Genomic DNA, 23349 nt, shown 5'->3' with positions numbered 1-23349 from the left:
AAAACTCAACAAACAACATTCTTTATTCATTTTCAAAAGTCTTATTGCATAGAGTAGTGAGGCGTTAATTTTTATGGAATAGTGTGATTGCATTGTTTGCAAGCACAGCGCCTTACTTTCTGCACAACCTCAAAAATGTTGCTTCCATCATCACATTTCATGCGAACACGCTTCTGTTGAATCCTAAATGGCTGACAGCATAAAATTCCACCAGTTTTAAAAAACATTGTTTTTCTGTTGGTTCGGTCTTTAAAAGAGCAATTGCTGTTGCACAAAATGTTTGTATACCGACGCTTGCTTCGACACATTCTTGTTTTGTTGTGTTCTTTATCTGACATGACAGGTGCTTGTATTTTCTGTCTTATGTCAAAAAACTGTTTGATCCGAGTTCCTCTACACTTCCGAATTCCTACACATAATTCTGCTGTGTTACATGTGTAGTTTTGAGTTCTGTGTATCAAGCACATACCAAGACCAATAGACTTCAGTTACAATGCCTTTTTTGTCAAAAACCCAATTCTTTTAAAGGCAGAGAGGAATTAGGTTTAATGCTTACTATAAAAAATGTTGTTTCTAATGGGATTTAAACAAAACTTAACTGTCTTCACAATGCTCTCCAGAATAGTGTCTTTGACATTTGCATTTATACCCATCTTCTGTTGGTATGCACGTTCCACGATTGCACTTTGCCTTTGAACATACATGACTTCTGCAATATTTTCCAGTATATCCTGGAAAAGGTCCCATAAAAACACTTGTCAAAAAGTCAAAACCATATACCAGTTATTTTGGAGTATTGCATTACCATTAAGTAAAACCCATTTTAACATTAAGTGTTAGGTAAACCCTTCTGTGAGTTAAATATATAATTTATGGTGTTATTTGTTTTAAGATGGTTGTCAATAAATATGGCTAATTAAAGGGTTATCATTTCTGTCACCACTGACTCTTGATTTGTAATAAAAGCAGATTAACTATGTATCAGTGCAATAGACAACTTGCATTTCATTTTAAAATGAACCAAAAGGCAGACCAACAAGTTTGACTAATAAGCAGATCATGCCAATCGCCAGAGTTTTTGTATTCATTTTTAAGCGGTGGGGTTAGATGGATATAATGTTGAGGTAAGAGATGTATCGGTCCAAACTAACTTGGACAGTTTTATTTAACTCTGGTGATTATTTGTAGTTTGTAAAAAATCATATGAATAAACTTTATTAAGTTTTAATAGAACATGTTGGTACTCCAAATGTGCCTATAAGTAAAGCAACAGAAACCACTTTTGTATGAATACAAAATTTTTATTTGGAAAGTATTCTGCAACCTCCAAACATTGTTTCATACTCATTTTTGAAATATATGCTACATTGTTAGCTTTTCTGTAACCTCTATTACAAAAAAAATAATCTAAAGCTAAAACTATGCTGTTCACTTTTATGCAACATGATTAATCTGCCCATATGTACAAATGCAAATATCCTTCACAAAACCATTCGCTTTGTGGTTAATCTATTGCATAATTTTACTTTAGTTAAGTTTTACTTTTTATTTTGTATATCTGCCTTCGAAAAAAATTAAGAACTTGTATTTCTGTAGTAGGGTTTTTTATTTTTGCCATACTTTAAAGTTAAACTTCTCACCTTGTGCACACTTGCATTTATATTCTTGCTTGAGTGCAACACAAGATCCATGTTGACAAAGATGTCCATCACACATATTTACAGTTCTTTGGTTACAATTTGTACCTATGAAAGGAAAAGTGCATGAAAGTGTACAACATTAAAATAAAAAATGACTTGGAAGTTTTCGAGAGGTACCCTTCAGAAATTAATTAATACTTAAGGCAGCGGTTCCCAACTTTTTCTTAAAGTGACCCAATTTTTTTAAAAATTCCAGTTTACAAATATTTGAAACCCGAGTACGAAAACTGAAATCTGAAGTGGAAAACTAAAAATCTGAACTGGTTTGCTAACACAATTTAAATGTTTTGTTATTAAATGTCGTAGCAATTTGTTTCTTTTGATTGATTGTGCTAAGGGAACTTTTGAGACATACTATACATTCAGGTTTAACATCATAGTACCAAGTTTAAACAAAGTTTTATCGCATGAACGTTTTATTCCACATTTACCAACCAATTATAATCAAGCAGGTTTACATTTACAGTGGCAACTAATTGTTGACATTGCAAACAATAAACAGAGATTTTATGTCGCAATATTACTTTCAAAGAATTAATTGAAAGTAGTAAATCATAATAGTTGAATGCTGTGCAAATAGAATCACAAAAAAAAACATACCAGAAAGTATAGTTCGTAAATGTGTGCTTCACTCGCAACAAGCGAACCACTTTCGTAGAAGCAATTGAGACAATAAATATAAGGAAAATTTTTATTGATGATAATATTTGCTTTTATGGGAACAACTAAATAATGCTGCCATGAACAAAGTGTTCCCAGTGAACATATGGTTCATCTATATGTGAATTTTTGTACGCATAAAATCCTTTACTCATAGTTGTATTCTATCTCCGCATTTGACAGGGGACATTCATTGATGTATTGAAAATACATAAAAGCCATGTTCACCAAATAGGGTTGTTAACCCACTCAAATTGTGAGGTTGTAAAAGAAAACACCAAAATCAAATATACAGTGATTTAGTTTTGTATTTCCACTGCAACAGCATTTTTAAATTTTCAAGACATGGGGTAATGCTGTTGTGAACATTTAGATTTTTTCATTAACATTTTAAACTTCTAGAAAATAAAAATCCTACTCCACAACTACTGGTGCTTAAGCACTGATGTTCCAAACTCACCTACCCCAAACAACATTTCCAGGCTAACAAGGACTTCTGCCCGAAAACAGCCTTTTTTGAAACACATTATGTCAAGAACTATATAATAATTAATATTAAAATACAACTGTTTGATTTTGCAATCTGTTCCCTACTTTAAAAAATTAAGAAAGATAAAAAATATATTTTAAAGGTTTTTTTGTACCATGCTCACTGAAAAATACCTACCCATGAACTTTATCTACCCATGAACTTAGCAGTGGCGAAACGTCACTTCTCCAGAAGGGTCTTAGCTTTTGCCCAGCGTCAACGCTAGACAAAATTAAAGCATGCGCAGATTTAGAGGCGTTTTTTCGTCGCATGCGCCTGGCTGAATATTTTCATGCGAACTCTACAAACACACAAGGTGGCTACACGAATGATGCCCACTCCAAATCACACCACAGCGAATGGACACCTCCGGAAGGACGCAATCCAAACCTCGACCTCTACATAAGCTGTTTCCGGAATCGCGCAGAAGCGGAAATTCTTAACAAAGAAAGCAGACTTCACCACAACTTATCCGTAAAAGAATCAAAAGCTGTCCGGCAACTACGGAATTGCAAAGACCTTACAATTAAACCCGCGGACAAGGGAGGTGCCGTGGTTGTCATGGAAACAAAAGACTACATACAAGAGGCCCATCGGCAACTAAACAACACAACGTACTACAATAAACTTGATACTGACCCCACAGATAAATACAGGAAAGAACTTGTGAAACTGGTTAAATCGTTTCCAGAGCGGGTCCGGAAAGAGCTGGGCTTGTTGATTCCCGAGGACCCTTCACCAGGCTTTTTTTACATGTTACCCAAGGTACACAAACCGAATATTCCGGGACGTCCAATTGTAAGCGGCATTGGCACGCTCACGGAAATGGTATCGGGGTACGTGGAAAAATTACTAAAGCCACACGCTCAAGCCGCCAATAGCTATGTTCGGGACACCACGGATTTCATCAGACAGCTATCCTCCATCAAACACCTTCCACCCGAGGCTATACTGGTTACGTTGGATGTTGTATCCCTGTACAGCAACATAGACCACGAACGTGGACTGCAAGCCTTGCACAAAATACTTCCCGAAGAAGATGACTTCACAGAAATTGCTATTCAATTGACCAAGTTCATTCTGACACACAATAACTTTCTCTTCAACGATGAACACTACATTCAGGTCAAGGGGACGGCGATGGGCACACGCCTAGCACCACAGTACGCGAACATTTTCATGGCAGATCTAGAGGAACGATTCACGAACACCTGGAAACCGTCCCTTGTATTGTACCGTCGATTTATCGACGATATCTTTTTTATCTGTACTGGGGGAGAGAATTCTCTTCGAGCCTTCGTGGAGGACTTCAATGAAGAGGATCCTAACATACAGTTCACCATGGAACACTCGCTCACTTCGGTGCATTTCTTGGATGTAACGGTTTCGCTAAACGACGGTGAACTCTTCACCTCCATATACCGGAAGCCGACGGACAGCGGCAAATACCTACATCCTTCCAGTGCCCACCCGAAACATGTGTATCGATCCATTGTACACTCACAAACACTCCGGTACAGACGAATATGTTCCCGTCGCGATGACTGCAACGCACAGTTGCGCGAACTGCGTACCAGGTTTATAGGGAATGACTACCGATCCAGCATGGTAGACAAGGAGATGGCAAGAGCGACGACCGTCCGACGAGACCTGCTTATTCAAGAGAACCAGCGTGGTAGCAAAAACACACGAATCCCCATCGTCGTCACATACAACAAACCGATGGGACGACTGAAAAAAATCGCAAAAGACCTACAGCCCATCTTGCATGGTGACAGCCGACTTTGTGCAGTGTTCCCGCAGCTACCGGTTGTCGCTTATCGCCAACCACCAAACCTGAAAACAATGCTAACCCACACGGAGACTACTACCAAGAAAAACTTTGGGACATACCCATGTGGAGGTGCGAGATGCGCATTGTGCCACCACATTAACCGATCTAATCAGCTCATGACAAAGCATGGGCAACATTTCTCACCACAGGGAACATTTTCCTGCAGGTCAACGAACGTCATTTACGCTTTGACGTGTGCGCGCTGTCCACGAGCTTTGTATATCGGACAAACCGGACAAACACTGAGACAGAGAATGAACGGTCACAAAAATGATATTCGGCACAACAACTACGAGAAACCGGTAGGTGCTCATTTCAACGAGCCTGACCACAGTGTTGAAGACTTGAGGGTCATGGTGCTACAGAAGGTTATGAGAAGAACGAGACTAGCGAGAGAGACGGCAGAACAACGCCTCATCCAAAAATTTGACTCTATCAACCACGGTCTCAATAGAGACTGGGGCTTTATGAGCCATTATACGCACCAAGATGCCACGGGCACTCAGTGACCAACAATTATCACCTCTTCGTGCGTTTTTTCTTTTTTCTTCCTTGTTTTTAGCGCTGTTACCGCATTTTATTTGACACGTCATTTGCTGCACCTGATGAAGCGAGATCAATCTCGCGAAAGCTCGTGCCAATAAAGTTGTTTAACAGTCAGTCTCTTATAAAAGCAGTGCACAAGCAAGCATATAGTCATAGATCAGAGACAGACACGACAAACTGAAGAAATTGAAAAATACCTTTAAGCTGTAAAAAAATTTGTAGTCTTGGGTACCTGTGTAGCCACTGTCACAAACACAGTGTATTCCGTAATCAGGTCTATATTGACAATTCCCATGGTTTCCACATCTTGATAAAGAGCATGTAGAATCTCCTAAATCTTCTGTACACCCTGGTGTTATTTGGTGTTCATTTGGGAGGAACTCATTAAAATTTATCTTTGATTGATTAAAATACAATGCATCGATGCAACCTGTAAAAAAAGTAACAGAATTACTGTTTAAGTAAAATTGCACAATCAATTCTACTTAGGTAACCTTGAATTAACATTTTCACCTTTAGTGTATACATTAATTAGCCATTTCACCAACCTCTAAAACTAGTTGAGTTGCGAATATGTATCATCTTTTTGGCATATGTTAACAATTCCCCTTGGACACCAGCAACAAAAAATGGTGTCATATACTCATTTGTATCTTCAGAAATTGTTCCAACGTTTACTCTTACTGTGTGAAGGTCATCAAGATTTAGAGATACAGATCCGTGGTAAATAATGATTTGAACCTTAGAAGAACTTGAGTATTGATATGCAGTAATTAATATAAACCAGTTCATTTTGCCTTTTCATGTAATTTAATGTAACACATAATGGTTTACAAAAATAGACTTTTATATGCAACTTATTGCTAGATAAACAAATCATATTTAAGCAACATGATTGATGCTTCAAAACAAGGCTAAGTATTATTCATAATTTTTATAGGTGACAATGCTTGAACCAACAAAAAAAAGGTTTATAACACTTTTAATCAAAGAAATGCAGAATAAGTTTGCAACTAACCTGAATTCTTGCAAAAATTATAAATATTTTATAGTATGGAAGCACACTAGTTGCTCAAATTGTTATTGTCACGTGAGATTATTGTTATTAATAACTTAATACCTTATGTAATTTTCCATCATTTATTGGGACTGAACTATACAAAGTAGATCCAGGAAAGTTTCCTAAATCAATGCTGAGTCGAATGTGACCAGAATAAAATTCAACAGCTACATGTTTACTACTATGTACGTATCCTTTGTAAAATATAATTCCAAAGAGCTGCATAAAGTATTGTTAGTCACCAAATAACAAAAGCACAAACAGAACATTTTTGCAACACAAAATAACCTCAAGAGTGGAAAGAAATACTGTGATATTCATGTTTTGATCTGACATAGAATGTAATTGAACATAGCTCCCATTTTCCTGAATATTTAAGCTGGATAGCTGAAAAATGTTAAGATGTAAAGATAAATTATACCTATATTAAAACTCGACTGATCATCAGCCTCCTTTCTGCGTGCGAAAATGAGTAAAATGTCATCATGCAAAAACTTCATGCAATGTTAAGTATGAATTTTGTAAATCAAGCCCTAAAAACTGTTTATGACCAAAAACTAAATTGTACGCAATTTGGATCCAAATGCAAAACAACATTACAAAATTTCTTTTTTCAATTCATTCAAGCATTACAATTAATGTTTGTGAACATCATGTATTTTACCACAGAGATGTAATTTAACCATGACAAACATTTATCAATGATAAGTTGTTGTATATTTAGTGTAATTCCTAAAGACATAAAAGTGTTAAAACTTAAAAAAATTACAATCACATGCAAACTGAGAAGGGCCAAAGTGAAAACACATAAAATATAAATATGAATCAAACCACCTTTTCACAAGTGATTCCACTATAGCCAGGAGGACACCAGCAACCATATTTACCAGACTCTTGCTTGTGATAACATTCACCTCCATTCAGACAATATGCGTGAGAACATGGATCATCTTGCACCAAAACATCAATAACTGGTACAGAGCAATTTCTTCCTCTGAATAAATTATGGTGTATATTTTTGCAAAACATCTATTTGAAAAATGGCCTAAACCTACCGGAACATGCCATGGCAGTGGCAATGATAACCAGCATCTGAATGATTGTTTATTACACACACACCACCATTTTGACAGCCGTTGTAATAACATGCATTTCTTGAACAATTTTTACCATAGTATCCAACTGGACATAAGCACCTAAAAAGACCATTTATTAAGTAGTGTGTTGGGCAAATAAAGTGTATGCAGAAAATGGGGTGGGCAGGGACCTGTAGGAAGCATCACCACTGTTTTCCATCACACATTCCGCTCCATTGAGACATGGATTTATTGGCATGCAAGCATTGGACATGACCTTACTGCAGTTTTCTCCTTGCCTTAAAACAATCGGAAAAGTTCATTTTATGCAATGGAACAGTTTATTATTTTGTTGCATATATTGTAGTTACATGTAATAAGTTTTGCTATGTAAATAGTTCTTAAGTTTCTGCAGCTACATATCCAACATGAAAACAACATTACACAACAAAAAATGTCACCAACATTCAATAAATTACTTTCAAGTAAAATTAATGAAAATATTGTTAGTAAGCCATTAACATCCAAACTAAAAACTTTACATATTTTAATGCAGGAAAATTAAAAGTCAAAGGTCAATGCTACGTGTGAGTGCAAAGAATATTCTTAAAATGATGCTGGAATCGTTGAATGTGTTCTGTGCCACCCTGTTTCTTCCTTTGGAACAGTAGGGATTGTTTTGTTGGAAAAAAAAACATAATATAAAATTTTACTCACCATCCAGGTGCACATCTACATGTATAAGATTGCATTTCGTCAATGCATGTTGCGTTTTTAGCAGTGCAAGGGTTACTTCTGCAGTCATCTATATTAACTTCACACTGTTTTCCTTCAAATCCGTCAATGCAATTGCAACTAAAACATGATGTAGTCACATAAACTTAATACATACAAGATACAACATTAAATTGTGAATTAACCACTAAGCAACTACAAAATGGGCAGCAAAACAGGTTATAAGCATTTTATTGCATTAATAGCAGGATTCAAACTTTTGTTTTCTGAAATTGATCACATTGAAGTAAACAGTAACAGTAAGCCCACTTGATTTTAACATCATGTTTACAGATAACCACACAGTTTTGATATGATGATATAAGCTAGCTAAACTGTTACGTTTTGTATTTTTGTTGAACAAATTCATAAAGTACACACTCATATTGGTATCAAAGCAACACCATTTGGTAAGTAATATGTATATATTGTTTGATAACTTAATTGGGCAAAATATCAGTTTTATTGCCAATGCCAGTTTTTGGGATGTGCCAAGACGAACCTGAACAGATTCACTGAATATCAGCAAAATTTCCACATTCATGTGAACCAAAATATATACAAATATGTATTGTTGTACTTCATCAAACTATGTGTCACAGAGAAAGATTTAGTTGATCACCACAAATAATGTTTCTTGCAATGGTATGCCTCAGCATAATTATGACAAGAGAAAAAAATGTAACATGAAATTAAAACGTTATGTGGAATCCAGCCCCGAGCCCCCTTTTGCTATTCATGAGCCTCTCATACTGCTGTGTGCCACACCGACTGCACCCCTTCTTGTGGGGTCAGGTCAAGGTGTTTGAAACTAAACCACAGAAGTATTTAACAATAATTACAAGCGGCAATATATACAAATTTATCAATCAAATTAACACCAAACTGTAATTTATATATACAACTTTCATCTTGTATTATGGACATAACAATTTATTATTCCCCAAGCGATTTATTATGTGCATTATTGCGCCATAACCTATCAGACTCTGTAGCTCAAAATGGGGGCATCGTCTGTAGGTCACTAATTCTTTTTTCGTTTGATGAAATTCTCATGACTTCATTTATAAGATAAAAAAAAATTCTGAAAATTTATTTGCATTTAGTACAGCTTACACAAAGTCCACTTCACTTGTCTCAACACATGTTCCACCATTTAAACAAGGCAATGAGCCACATGATCCAACAGAAACTTCACAATTCCTGCCAAGACTTCCTGTTGCAAAAATGTATATTTTTCAAACTGTAAGGTCCACTTTTTTGTTTCACCAACATACCAGTTTGGCAATGACAAGAGTATTGTTGCATCATATCAACAGTACATGTTGAATTATGTCCACATGGAGAAGACAAACATGGATTGCATTTTGTATCAATGTCAATATCAATGGCACCTGTTACGAAGTTTTTTTTTCAACAAAACCTTATCATTAAAAATTTGCTGTACACAATAGAAACTATTGTCAGTATTGTGAAGTACAATTTTGTGGCAATAAATTGCGAAAGAATGATAGTTTATTAGAATGACATCTTTAAATTTAATCTAAATACTATGATGTTAGTTGTTATCTTGTGTCAAAACATAATTTGTCACAGAAATCAAAAAGCGTGTTTTTAAATACAGTAGACCTAAGTTAATCTAAATTCGATTTGTCTGGAACAAGCGAAGTATCAGAGGTCTGAAGGCACTTGTTTCAAGTCTGACACTGTATAGCTAGTATGATATTGGCAAAAACAAGCACCTAATTGAAGAACAACTAAGACATTGTTGTAACCTGGACATATAAAATAAGTACTCCAACAATTGTTTCTAACCTTAAGCACTGATTACACAAAAAGCTTTGGGTGAATTGACATTCTACACTACACGCTTTAATGTTAAAGAGAACAATGCAGTAAAGCAAGAGTCTAAGTATATGTTATAAAATGTAAAAAAAGCCTTCTATCTGGAATTGGAAAGGATCTAGAATAAATACTTAAGATTTTTCCAAGCTTTCTGTTTTTCAAATTTTTTTTATCCAAAAAAAAATTATATGAATCATTTACACCCCCCAATTTCAAAAAAAAAATTAGGCAAAGTTCAGGATTTACCAAAAACCAGATTAACTGCAGTCCACACTATATTTTATACATCTCACTCTAAAACTGGTTGAAACTTAAAATATCTTTAGGTTTTATCTTACCTTGACATACAAACATATCTGCAGTTGATGTCGCAATCAATCTTCCTTTCATATTTTGCGGACCAAAACATCGAGCTATTCCAACCTGGTCTAAAGTATGTGACAGCCAACGCAAACGACAATTACAATACCATGGATTAGCACTGAGTCCACTGAAATGCAACACATATTTTGCTTGTTCATACAAGTACATTTTTGCAAGCCCATAACCTATTTTTTTCATATATCCTGAACTGAGTCTTGAATTTATACAACAAACATACTATTATAAACTAAGTTTAAAAGAAAAATTTAACTTATTTAAAATATATCATAGTACAAAGGCTCATTGTTACATATGAGACCATCCTAACATGAAGTAAAAGCAGTTGCCTACATAGGATTCATATGCCAGCATAGATGTGACCTGATGTTTTGTAAATAAAATTATTGTTCACAACAATTTAAACAAAGATTAATAAATTATTATGACATCACCATCAATACCTATAAATATAGATACTGAATTTACTATAGTTGATTTGTACCTTGAAACATTGCGGACCAAAACATTAAACATACTTAAAGCATTCTAACTTTGCAAAACTTAAAACATAATATTTGACTGATGTCTAGTGATCCTTGTTCTTTCAGGTGACTATTACATACCTATGGAACTTTATTTATATGTATGAATTGGCACTCTCAATTCAATAATATGATCTCACTTGTTCTGTCATAAACGTTTTTTCATCACAATTAACAATACAGCAAAACATTGGTTTGTGAAAAAATTATATTGCCCCTTGAGTCCTGCACTTTATGTTGCACCAATTAAGGGACTCGTAGTTAGGTGAACAAAATTTTCACCGGACATAATAAATATCTTGACGGGAAGACTACTACAAGATATGCTAGTTTGCTGTACTTTTTAACTGTCAGCTATGTTTAGTCTAAAGCAATTATAATCCAAACTGTTTCTTTTAAACAATTTTAGTGGCATTTCACGAGCCATAAATAAATTAGTTAGCAGATGTTTATTTTCTGTACAACAGACATAGGCGTAGAGTTTTGCACATGGTGCTTACTTCAGAAGGTTGTGTGCTCCCCATAATGGGTTACAGCACATTCCATGTTATCATTACAAGTTTTTCGGCCGTCGATGCAGCTTAAAATGCCAACCCGAGCAAAAAGTGGTTTTTAATGTATGTCCTAGAAAAAAGATTATCTCTGCAGATGTAAGATTATTATAATATCATGATTTGATATGACTGCTGAGAAGAAAAGAGCCTTGTAGCAAAGTGACCTCACTGCTAGTTTAAAACCTTTTTCTGTTTTGCGTACTTACACATTCCTTAGCAATGGAAGACTATTAAACACTCCCTCTGGTAATGATGATAAGTTATTTCCTTGCAGTGATCTGTGAAACAAATTTACATTTGTAGTTTAATGTTATGATGACCAAACACTATTAAAAGATTATTAAAAAAGTTTGAAATAATTTTTGCCTCCACAGCAAAGTGTTTTTTATACTAGCCTTCCTGATGTATCGGGAATGCTGTGTCTGTTACTGAAACAAACCTACCAGTTTTTGCAGCAGTAATTGGTGAATAAGCCAAATACATTGATTAAGCAATAATGATACAGCACTAACAGCCAACAAACATTTAAAAGACTTTTTGCTGTGCTTTTTAATAGTAGTATGAGCATTGATGTGCATCAGTATGTGTACTCAAATAGCAACCATAAAGAAAACACACAATGTTAAAAAAAACTACTTCTTGTAATTCTTCTACGGTGCAAGCTGAAACTTTTGATTACAGATATAATTAGTACTTACAAGCTTCTCAAAAACACAAGGCCTGAAAATGAAGTTTGTGATACACAACGGATCTTATTATGTGCCAGGAGCAAGGTTTGTAGTTTCTTCAGTTGAGAAAATTGGTGTTCTCTTATAGTTACAAGACTATTGTTGCTCAAATCACTGGAACGAAACAAAAATTAAATAAAATTATAAATACAACACATACATTACTTACAGTGTTGTAAGAAAAACTAATTCATTGATCTTTAAAGGAAGGAACATAATGTCATTGTTGTTTATGTACAGCTCACTTACATCTTGTGAAATTTCAGTGACTGGAAACTTTGTCAGTCCTGCGTTTCCACATTGTACGACAAGTGCTGAGATTGTGAAAAACCAATTACATATGGTTCAGCATTTGAATACCAATAAATGCAACATACCTTGACACATGCATCCAGATGGACAAGTTTCAAAATATGAGCACACAGAATAGTTTCTTTCTATTGAATTGCATTGAAAATCTTGAGAATTTATGTCTGAAATGGGCAAACCTGCCAAAAATGTTGGCACAGCACAACGAAGATTTCCAGTGGCAACAGCACTTCCTCTTAACCATGCTCCAAACCAATCCATATGACAGTTGCAATTTAAAGGATTTGCCAATAAATTTCTGTCCAAAACACAAAAAGATTCACAGGTGTGAAAAATATCAACTTTGAATGGCAAAAAAAGATGTCTACTTATTTTTGTGTATCAAGTAATTTTGCTCATTACACTTGTTGTAAAATATTGTGATTGATCAGTCTACATGCAGCAAAATCGAAGAAAATACAAATGCTCTTTTTGTGAACAAAATAGATTTCAGAACATCACTTGCGAAATTGCTCAACTGAACTTCGAACTCAAATTAACAACACTTGTATTATGAACTTCATGTAATTATTTCATTGATAATGTTTCGACTATATTACTCTTTTGGCACACTGTTATTATTATGGTGACAAGTGGTATTTTATCTTTTGTTTATGTATACTATTCCTCTCGATGTACTGCAAAAGCAATTTGGAATACTTGGAATTACCCTCAATAATAGTTTAATTTTGAACCATGTTTGTGCAAAAGGCCCAAATACAAAAAAATACTAAATTTTAAATGGTACTACTGCACATCATTACTCAACAATTATCCCAAACAAAAATTTGTGTTAACATATTTGTAAATCTATATTCCATCATTTTAAACTGCCAGTGGTTTGGGCACATAGTAGTACTGTTCACGTAACATGGAAACATTTATTTCTATTGACTAAAATCAATTAGCTTTCCTGCAAATTTACAAAAAAATGATCAATCAATACATACAAGGTTTGCAATGAAGTTAGTGCAGTTAGTGAACCAATCATTATTGTAGTAATTTTGTTTCCATATAATGACAGATGTTCAAGGGAAGAAAGGCCATCAAAAGAGTCATTGTGAACACATAATATTTTATTGTTTCTGATGATTCTAGAGAAGTAACTGTTTCATTAAAAAAGTTCAAAACAAAAACTGTTGATAATAAACCTACAAGATCCGTAAGTTTTCTAGGCCATGAAAGAAAGATCCTCGTACAGTATTTATTAAGTTGTTGTTTAAATGCCTAGAAAAACATTTTTAAAAGAATTATCACAACTTTAGACAAATACTTACAATTCTACAAGGTTAACAGCACCAACAAAAGCACCCTCCTCAATGTGCCCAATGTTATTATGAGACAAATCCAACCTTTTCGCATTTCGTAGCTTTTCAAAAGCCCGGTTATTTGTAATAAAGCTAATGTTGTTATGACTTAAATTTCTGTAAAATAAATTCAACAATTTGCAAATATTGTTGTCAAACAATATGAGAATATTATACATTATGGAAACATATGGTGGTATGTTATTTGGTATTTCTTGCTTATACTGGGCAGAACAGTCAATGCTAGTTGCATCACAGTGACAGAGTTGTGGGCATTCAACATCAGGTAAGCATTCAGCATTTTCCAACACTTTTCTACTGGCAGCTGCAAACATGAACAAAATACTGTTTAAATACAAGAATGACGCCTTCTACATAATAAAAATTTAATATGGAGAATAGCTGGATTGCAAAGAAATGATCTTGAAATAATATAATATAGCATTTTGCCAGACAATATGATAGTTTACATGCTGTTGAAAAAAAAGAAGATCTCAATATTGTGTTTGAAATTATATTTGCTTTTCTTCATCATCATTTTTCCATTTAGCTTGTTTTATGTTTTATTGTGGCTTTGTTACATTATGGTGTTGCCCCAATGTGGCAAGTTTTTACTGCAATATCATTAACAATCTGGAGTAGAAAAGCTTTGGTTTTATTTTCCTACATTAATGCCAGCATGGTGGCCACACGTTTTAGCAAAAATAAAAATAATGAGCAGTTTGTATTTCTGGAAAAATAGGCTTTGAGATTCTAGCAGAAATGTGAATTGGTAATGTTTATGTGATGAATTTTTTGTACAAATCACTGCAACATTTACTTCTTGAACAAAAAAAATATATCAGTAAAAACATATAAGTGATACAGATGTATCATAGTCAAAAATTGTAAACAGTGGCGCAACTAGGGGGCTGGTTTGTTGGCATGACAGGTCCCTATATTGTCTACATCAGGGTTTAACACTACTAAAAACATTCGGGTTTCTCTTGCACAACGACAATATGTATTAGCTCCAAAACTACACAATAATCCACTTTGCAGCACACGGCAAAGTATACCATTCAAGTATTGATTTTGCACCCCTTAACTGATAAATTGCCATCTTCAGCTTTAGGTGGAATTGTTACAAGTTGTAATTGATTTCCACTGCAAAGTTTATCCACAAAAAACATTGTTACACGTATCGGTACTTTGGCAAGCTCAATCACTACTAGAAAACATTTTCTCATTTATCCGCAAAAATAAAACCAGTTGACTAAAATTTTTTTTTTAATAATCATCTGTACATAACACTCACAATGGCATCGAAATCTTCTTCCTTTGATCAGGGCAATCTTTTTATTGGTTAGCTTTGATGGCCCAGCACATTTGGCTCCAGATGTTTCAACTGGATTTTTCTTTAAATATTTTGTCAACCATCGCAGTTTGCAATCACATATAAAAGGATTTTGTGCCAAATGTCTTCAAAAGTCACAAGTCACAAGGAGCAGTTAATATTAGTTTAAATTTACTTACAGGGTTTCAATAGACTGAAGTGATTCAAAAGTCCCTCTCACAAGATGTTGTAAACTATTATCATAAAGAGACCTGTAATATATATATAAATTGTTTGAAAATTGGATGGACATAAAAAATATTGTTGTAGCAACACCAAAAGTTTTTTTTTCTAAAAATACTGCAGAACACTAAAGCCTTCAAAAGAAAGTCTTTTTGATTTTAAAACCAACAGCAAAAAAGCACAAACATCATGTTATCAAACATTACTGATGCAACTAATATACATTAATACACGAAATTTTGAAAAGGAAACTGTTGGGAGGGCTGTTACAAAAAAAAGGCCGACATCAGGATGCACTTGCTTTGATATTAACATCATGCTAGCCAGCATTTAAAGAACCTTTTGTGTGACACATTACATAAGTTATGCTAGATGTCAGAAATCCAGACTTTGACTTGGCTTCTAACAAATTACAGATCAATACTCACAAAAGGTTAAGAGCTGTTAACCCAGAAAAAACATCATGGCGAAGACACCTAATCTTGTTTGCGTTAAGCAGCCTGAAGAAAACAAAAAATACAAGTTTTTTTATCTACTACTTTTATCTACAACAAATTCTAAAAAATGGAATACAAAAATTAGCAAACTGTTTAAGATTTACATGTTACCAAAAATATATATACCACTTTGCTATTTGCACCAATATTTCTATCCCAAATTTATGTTCATACATACAGCATTTGAAGATTTTTTAATCCTTTAAATACATCCGGTGGAAAAGTTGTAATTTCATTTCCATACAATACTCTATGAATAAAACAAAATCTGTCTTGATATTTTGTTGTATTACTATTTTAGCATACACAACCACTTACAAGGAAGTCAAATAATAAAGACCTTTAAATGCATCTGGTTGAATTTCCTCTATTGCATTGTTGCTCAAATCACTAAAAAAAGGTTAGCAATAAGGAATGTTATACAACCATAAAATTGGAATAAGCATGGTTCAAAAACCTGATAATAACATTTTAATCTAGTATATTTTTTTGCTTTTCAGTTTTATTAGATACAAAATCCTTCTTTTGCACCTTTTAGAATACCTTTATTTAAATCATAAACACTTGGACAAAAAAATAAACATACATCCTTCTTAAGTTCCGGTAATGTGAGAATGCCATTGTGGGAATTGTTTGAATCAAATTTTGTTCTAGGTGCCTAGAAACAGTCTATACATTAAAAAAATATTTTACAGTTTAGTGTAACTTACAGTTCAGTTATGTTTGAGGGATATGTGACTGGCAACAACACTAGGTTGCGATTTCTGCAATCAACTACCCCCATACCACAAACACAGTTGCTTGGGCATGACATTGTTTCACAGTTGGTTTGTTGTCGGAAAGGTGCATCTGTGGGAACAACAAAAATACAGGTGTTTGTAAGGCAATTACTTTGAATTGCTGAATATTTGTTCACATTTAAAATAGCTGCTGAGGCATTTCAACGAAATTATGATTTCGATAATAGATAATAAAATTAATAACAGTAAACTACATAAAATCAATGAACTATTCTATTAACATCCAACAAAAACTATAGATATGGACTATAAATAATTTTAAGTTACAATTCTACACCAAATTTTAAATGTTATCATGTGCCCCTTAGCATTTTTGCACTATGTGGGAACATATAAAACACCCCAACTACATCATATAGTTGCATTTGAACTCTGATAAATCTACACCTCCAACAACAAACATGTACTTTGCAACCAGCCGGTATTATATTGAAGATAAGCATTTACTGGTTCTTTATTGTCGGTGTAACATGTAAAAAGGAGCAATATATATATATTTAACTGAATGTTATATAAAAAATATAATATATATATGTATATATATAACATTCAGTTGAAATTTAACACAAAATGTTTAATGCCAGTGTTTCACAACCTTTTTTCACTGACATCATACCTAAACTTTAAAAATTCGACAGCACACCTCAACCAAATAATGAAGAGTTATGATCACTGAATTCATTGATTGGTCCAGAATAATGTTAGTTAGGTTGTAACTTATTCATGGTTTGTAAATAACTTTCTTTTACCCTCACATTCCAGCTGTACAGTTTCAAAACTTTCCTCATTTCGAGAAATGAAACAAGATGAAGAAACAGTCAAACTGGGGCGTAATTGCATCCATTCCAGCAACCAGATATGTTGGCAATTGCAATTAAGAGGGTTTGAGTTCAGATTTCTATCAAATAATCTTTGATAAAGAATCATTTAAAAATTACAAAAAAGCAAAATTGAAGTGTTACATCATCCTTAAGTTAACTGGTTGTTGACCAAATACTGTGGAAGGAATTGAAGAAATATTATTGTTGTTGAGCAGCAATATTTCAAGATTGACCAAAGATTGAAAAGAACCATCTTGAATACATGTAATTCTATTTCCATTTAAATGTCTGAAAATATAGATATTGTTATTTTGCATTTATGTTCAATTAAATAGTACACTGGTAAGTATTTCTACATGTAAGTAATTGTGCATATACAATAACGTATATACATTTCTTCTTTTGCAAATTACTTCTGTGTATGAGAATTGCTTGTTAAATGTTGTGTACTACCAAATTGATGGCCTTGCACTGCAATAGGTTTAAAAAAAATTTGCAACAAACATGAAATTTGTAGAACTGTTTGTCATAATGAAAATTTTGGTGTGCTTTATAATGAAAATAAGAATTCACATTTTTGTGAAATATATCACCCACTGGTTTGACATATTTTCTGAGTTTTAAAGGTGATAAAGCAAACTGAATCGCTCAGTCATTTATAGTTTTAGGAAAGATCCATCCCTCATCTACACATTCTGGTAAAAATTGGTTGCTGGACAGGTGCTTTGTTGCCCCCTGGGGGTAATGGACACTATTTTGGGTGTAATAGCAACAATTCAAGGCCCATATCTCCTCTGCACAATTGCCCTCCGGGTGTTTATGCCCCCCTTTTTTTTAACTATTGTACAAATATTTAGTTCTGAGCTAGGCGTTAAACGTTACCTGCATACAGATCTCAATAGACTGCTAAAGAAAAACAAACTTTACCCTTGTTCAGTGGTTGGCAAAGCATTTCATAATAACCAGCTAAAACCGAACGAAAACCTGGTCTAAACTAAAAGGAATTAATTTGACCCCGTGAGTTATCGTTGAATTTCGCATAGCATCCTCGAGCGAACTGATTAAAGTTTGATTTCATTCGATACTAGTATGGTGTAGGGTTGTATATTCAAAAGCAGAACTTGCGACTCAGTTTGTAAGAACATTTATCGACGAAAGTATATGGCGCTTATGCGTATGGCTTGACGGCTTAAAAGAGCGGCGGGCGACGGTCGGGTTGGCGTGAGTTATCGTTGAATTTCGCATAGCATCCTCGAGCGAATTGATTCAAGTTTGATTTCATTCGATACTAGTATGGTATAGGATTGTATATTCAAAAGCCGAACTTGCGACTCAGTTTGTAAGAACTTTTATGTGTGAAAAAATCATGCTGCTACCTCGTAGGGCGGCCGAGTAACCCGCGTCCAAAGTTTTGTCAACTAGCGTTTTTTTTGTCAACTTAACATCCCTGGATTTAGGGGTGGCGAATGCCGGACGGAAGGACGCCGTTTGAACCGAATTTACCCGCGCTCATACGTATGGCGGAAATAAGCCAATTTGTCTGACATGATATATAATCAAGCTATATCGGAATAAACCTTCATCAGTTTACGAGAAATAGCATGATGAATTTAAGCACGACAAGGTGCAAGAAGTTGTTCAGGGTCAGCAATCAGTTTTTTAAAAAGTTTCTTTGCAGCACGAATCAGTTTTGTGAAAGTGAGTTACTTGGCCATATACTCGGATAAAGAAATGCATCGTTCAAGTTTTTCAGATTTTCAAAATAGGCCTTTCATAACTCGTGGTATTGAAGAGCTCGGCGATTCTATTGTGGAAAATTCGATTTTTAAAGTACGAAAATTATTATCATATGTTGCGCTTGACGAAAGCATCAACATTAGATCTACAGCTCAGTTAGCAACCTTCGTTCGTGGAGCATATGACGACTTTAACATTGCCGAAGAAATTGTCGCCATTGTCCCAATTTAAGGAACTAGAGGCGTTGACAATTGACATATTGGATGTTGTGATGGCAACAATTAAGCGTCTTATTGAGTTGTCTTAAGGAATCCTTCAGGAATAACCACCGATGCTGAAGGTGTCCCATAATAGTTGGGAGGCAACTTGGTCTAATAAACCTGCTACAACTCGAGTAAAGTAAGGGAATTTGTCTTTAATGTAGTTTTATTGCATAATGCACCAAGAGAATTTTAATACAAAATCTTCAAAGATACAAAATGTCATGTCTGTTGTCACAAAAACGGTGGACTACATTCGTTCCAAAGGTCTGACCACAGACAATTTCAAGACCTTATAACGACCATGAAAGCAGAATTTGAAGACACTACATATTGTAGCACCACACGCATGTTTTCTGGCCTAATTCCGACCACCACTCATGTTTCCCAACCATACACACTGATGGAACGCCAAGCCAGACGGAAAGGATGGAGGCGGCGTTAAGCGTTACTGATGCAAGAACGCTCACAGCCTACTGGACAACACACATTTTCTCTGACACTTCGTTATAAAAACGCCTTCGAATTCCTTTTTTTGAATTTCACCAAACACTTTGGACAATTTAAATAGAAACCAACTGATAATTGCAACGTGTCTTTCAATTAATAAAATAAGTCTGCTCACGGAGTTAAAATTAGTTATCAACAGCAAGAACACGCAAAGCAGACATTAGTTTAGTTTTAGTCATAGCAGCCGGCCGAACTTTTGGAATGCTGCAATACTACACCGAGGCTCTATGGCTAATTCGCGAAAAACTGCTAAAGAATGCTGCTCAGGTCTATGTAGCTATGGAAGGAAAACATTTGAACGAACTAAATTCACGCTTGCAGAGGACAGGGCAGCTAATATTACATTCCATGTTTGATCATGTCAACGCCATTGCCATGAAATTAATGCTGTGGGAGACCCAGATAAAGAACAAAAATTTTGTTCCTTGTTTCTACTGTATGGAATCTTCAAGTTCAAAACATTTAAAAATAAACTACGCCAAACTAATTTCTTGGCTGAGGAAAGAATTTCGCTGCAGATTTCATTTATTTTTTGGTATTTTTTTGCCCCTTTTCCGTGAAACTAGAGGAGGTGCCTGAAGACTTACAAGTGAACGTTGTTGACTTGCAGTGTTTAACCGACCTAAAGATGTAGTTCAACAACTTTCCGCTGCTAAATTTTACAAAAAAACGTGTTCAAAGAAAAATTACACCGGTCATTTCCAAGCTTTTTCAAAAAGGCAGTGCCAAACGTTACATTGAATGTTTTTTGAAAACACGTACACAGCTTTGTAAAAGTTTTTGCTTCTTCTATAACTCAATAATCCAGTTCGGCATTTTGAATGGGGTGATTGTTTGCTTTTAAGTGACCCGCGAAATCATTTGGAAACCGCCCCTGATTCAGCACCAAAAGCATTAATCTCGCGCAACGCAAAAATACATCCACGAGAAACCCGTTACGTTATTATGACGTAAAAGCTATTATTCGCATAAAAGTTCACAACACCAATTGTTTTTTTTTGCTTTAGGACAGAGTCAGGGACGGGAAAGTATGGTTGCGGAACCACATGTAGTTCTTTTACCCTCTTTTCTGGCTCCGTATAGACGCAATTAGATAGTTCGACGAGTTCACTGAAAACATGTAGTGACCCTTGTTCGTGTGTGGTTTAAATAAACCCTTACCAACTAACGTTTTGCGGTGTTCAAAACATGTTTTAGCTCATTGCAAAAACAGTGTAACTAGCTCTTTGTTTGCTAAAGTTTGCCGACCTCTGCTTGAGGGGCATATCCTACATCAATTAAATAAGTGACATTAGGCGGTAGCCTGATTGCACGACCTGAGTCCTGTGACCCCGAGCATGTCATGAGGCGACCAGTGCATGGCCGTCAAATACACCGCTTGAATGAAATTGAATACAGACGCCTTGGTTGTCAAACGGAACTCACGCATTTTTTTGTTAATTATACTTTATGCAATTTTAGCTGGTCAATTAGTGCGAAGCCTTGTTACAAATTTTTATCAGAAACCCTTTATATGTCGCATTGTGTTACACAACTGAGGTAGCTGCATTAAAAATACAAAAAAAAACGGGAGTAGGAATGTCCAATAATATCGGATCGGAGCCGATAACGAATATTTTAAGGTAGAATCGTATCATCACTAGAACCGATGCTATATGTCGTTTTTTACTAAGTCGAAAAAAATACGTTTGCTTGCAGAGAGTGATTGAAAGCTACAATTTGCAATTCCGTAAAATTTAAAATTATGTTGCAGGATAAAAGGGCAATTAATTGTTCCATTTTCTGGAAAGACGGCATTGTTGCCCAATTTAGCATACACTCTTTCATGAGACATTTAACTATTAAATGTACTTTAAATGTTTTTAACTCACCCACACTCACCAAGCTAAAAATGTGGTCTGCAAACTAAACCATGCGTAACATTTTAAAGTAGGAAATAGGTCAATGCTCGAGTTCCAGAGAACAACCATCGTTATACAATGACACGTCTCGCTCTATTTAACAATGATGTCATGGACGGACTGTATCAATTGATATACTAGGCTACAATAAACCCAAGATATACCAAGATCACCTACGGAGAACACGGCTTCCACCAATCTAAGTTATTATAATTAAGTTTCGAGCCAACCTGAACGTATAAGCCATATGTTGCCATTTCTGTGCATTGCACTTTGTGACGTCTGAAATACGATTACGGCGTTAACCATGCGGTTGCTGTTACCAACAACGAATGTTAGCAGAGGGTGTCACAGTTAGTACATTAACGTTTTGTCGGAATTTGAACTGTTACATTAAAGTAGTAACTTTAATTTGGACTGAGAATTTACTTTTCTGTTTATAGAGATAGATGTGTTTTTCTCAATAAAAAGTTTTCAACAATGAAACACATAACAAAAATAGTACAATATACTAAAAGAATACAACAGTTGATGATCCGCAGACTGAAATCGACCGAAGCAGTCATAAAGGGCCTCTAAACACGTACCGATGTGGTTGACTGCCTTAGGAATTTAGCCTGCGCAAATCTTAGCCGTCTGCCAAAAGCCAATGGCTAACCGTAAGTAAACACCACGAGAAAAAAAGAGGGAGCAAGCAAGTCTGAAATAGTTTTGGGCAGATAGGACCTCGTTTCTTTTAATACCAACAAACAGTTATGAATTTTTGCAATATAGCGGACAGTAGAACAGAACTAATAAGAAATAAGGTACTCACAGTTTGCGTAATTCCGTCAAACCTGCCAAATCATTTCTCGTCACTCGATTTATGTTGTTATGTTGCAAGTATCTATTACAGACGTGGGAAGTATAAAACAATTCGCGAAATTAAACAAATTACGTACAAACGTTCGGTGTTGTTTGCTATACCGAATGGTACAGTATGCAATCCTGAAGTTCGACAAGATACAATATTTCTGCTGCAGTGGCATCCAACAGGGCATCCACATGTTACTGTACACTTCAACATCAAAATGAAGCAAAACCACTTGCATATGTTAATATACTTCATTTTCTGTTCTGTCTACATTCAGATAATCACAGATTTGCTGCCGCTTGCACTCGTCGACCGGAACCTATTTTTTCAAGAGTAGACGTCGGCTGAAAACTACACGGTACCTGTTTTTTTTCTGGACTCTTTCACTCGACAGCCTTTTTCGCTGCGCAATACTAAACTTTTTTCTCTAATTTGATGACTATCTCCGAAAAGTAATTAACCAACGCGAAGTGCATTGTACGTTAACATTGGTCATGTCTAGACTTCTTACTTGAAAGATTTAAGAAAATATCCGTTATAGCCGCT

At 35.0% G+C, this 23349-nt stretch overlaps 1 protein-coding gene across 4 annotated transcripts; it reads right to left on the bottom strand.

Annotated features, from left to right (window-relative positions):
- LOC145910708 (slit homolog 1 protein-like) lies at positions 1 to 23155 on the bottom strand. 4 transcript variants are annotated; one of them, XM_082997916.1, is made up of 33 exons: positions 22892 to 23155; positions 22765 to 22836; positions 17684 to 17830; positions 17471 to 17619; positions 16632 to 16770; positions 16508 to 16579; positions 16240 to 16311; positions 16100 to 16171; positions 15853 to 15924; positions 15382 to 15453; positions 15160 to 15327; positions 14044 to 14184; positions 13837 to 13983; positions 13715 to 13786; positions 13510 to 13653; positions 12589 to 12818; positions 12381 to 12525; positions 12182 to 12325; positions 11690 to 11761; positions 10363 to 10514; positions 9457 to 9573; positions 9296 to 9395; positions 8123 to 8260; positions 7597 to 7704; positions 7385 to 7525; positions 7164 to 7323; positions 6618 to 6716; positions 6390 to 6548; positions 5818 to 6010; positions 5502 to 5699; positions 1641 to 1745; positions 600 to 731; positions 1 to 409 (listed from the first exon to the last, which is right to left on the bottom strand). In XM_082997916.1, exons 1-33 carry the CDS (start codon positions 23056 to 23058, stop codon positions 72 to 74), a joined length of 4437 nt encoding a protein of 1478 aa, XP_082854042.1. In that variant the 5' UTR covers positions 23059 to 23155; the 3' UTR covers positions 1 to 71. The 4 variants fall into 4 exon arrangements, with proteins under 4 accessions (XP_082854042.1, XP_082854049.1, XP_082854033.1 ...); XM_082997923.1 differs by having other exon boundaries at positions 9296 to 9391; positions 9453 to 9573; positions 14044 to 14191; positions 15164 to 15327; XM_082997907.1 differs by having other exon boundaries at positions 14044 to 14191; positions 15164 to 15327.
- Between the last annotated feature and the right edge of the window lie 194 nt (positions 23156 to 23349).

The sequence above is a fragment of the Ascidia mentula genome, chromosome 1, assembly GCF_947561715.1.
Source record: "Ascidia mentula chromosome 1, kaAscMent1.1, whole genome shotgun sequence".
NCBI classification, from domain to species: domain Eukaryota; kingdom Metazoa; phylum Chordata; class Ascidiacea; order Phlebobranchia; family Ascidiidae; genus Ascidia; species Ascidia mentula.
The sequence above is the reverse complement of the archived record's forward strand: the minus strand, read 5'-3'. Positions and strand labels throughout refer to the sequence as shown.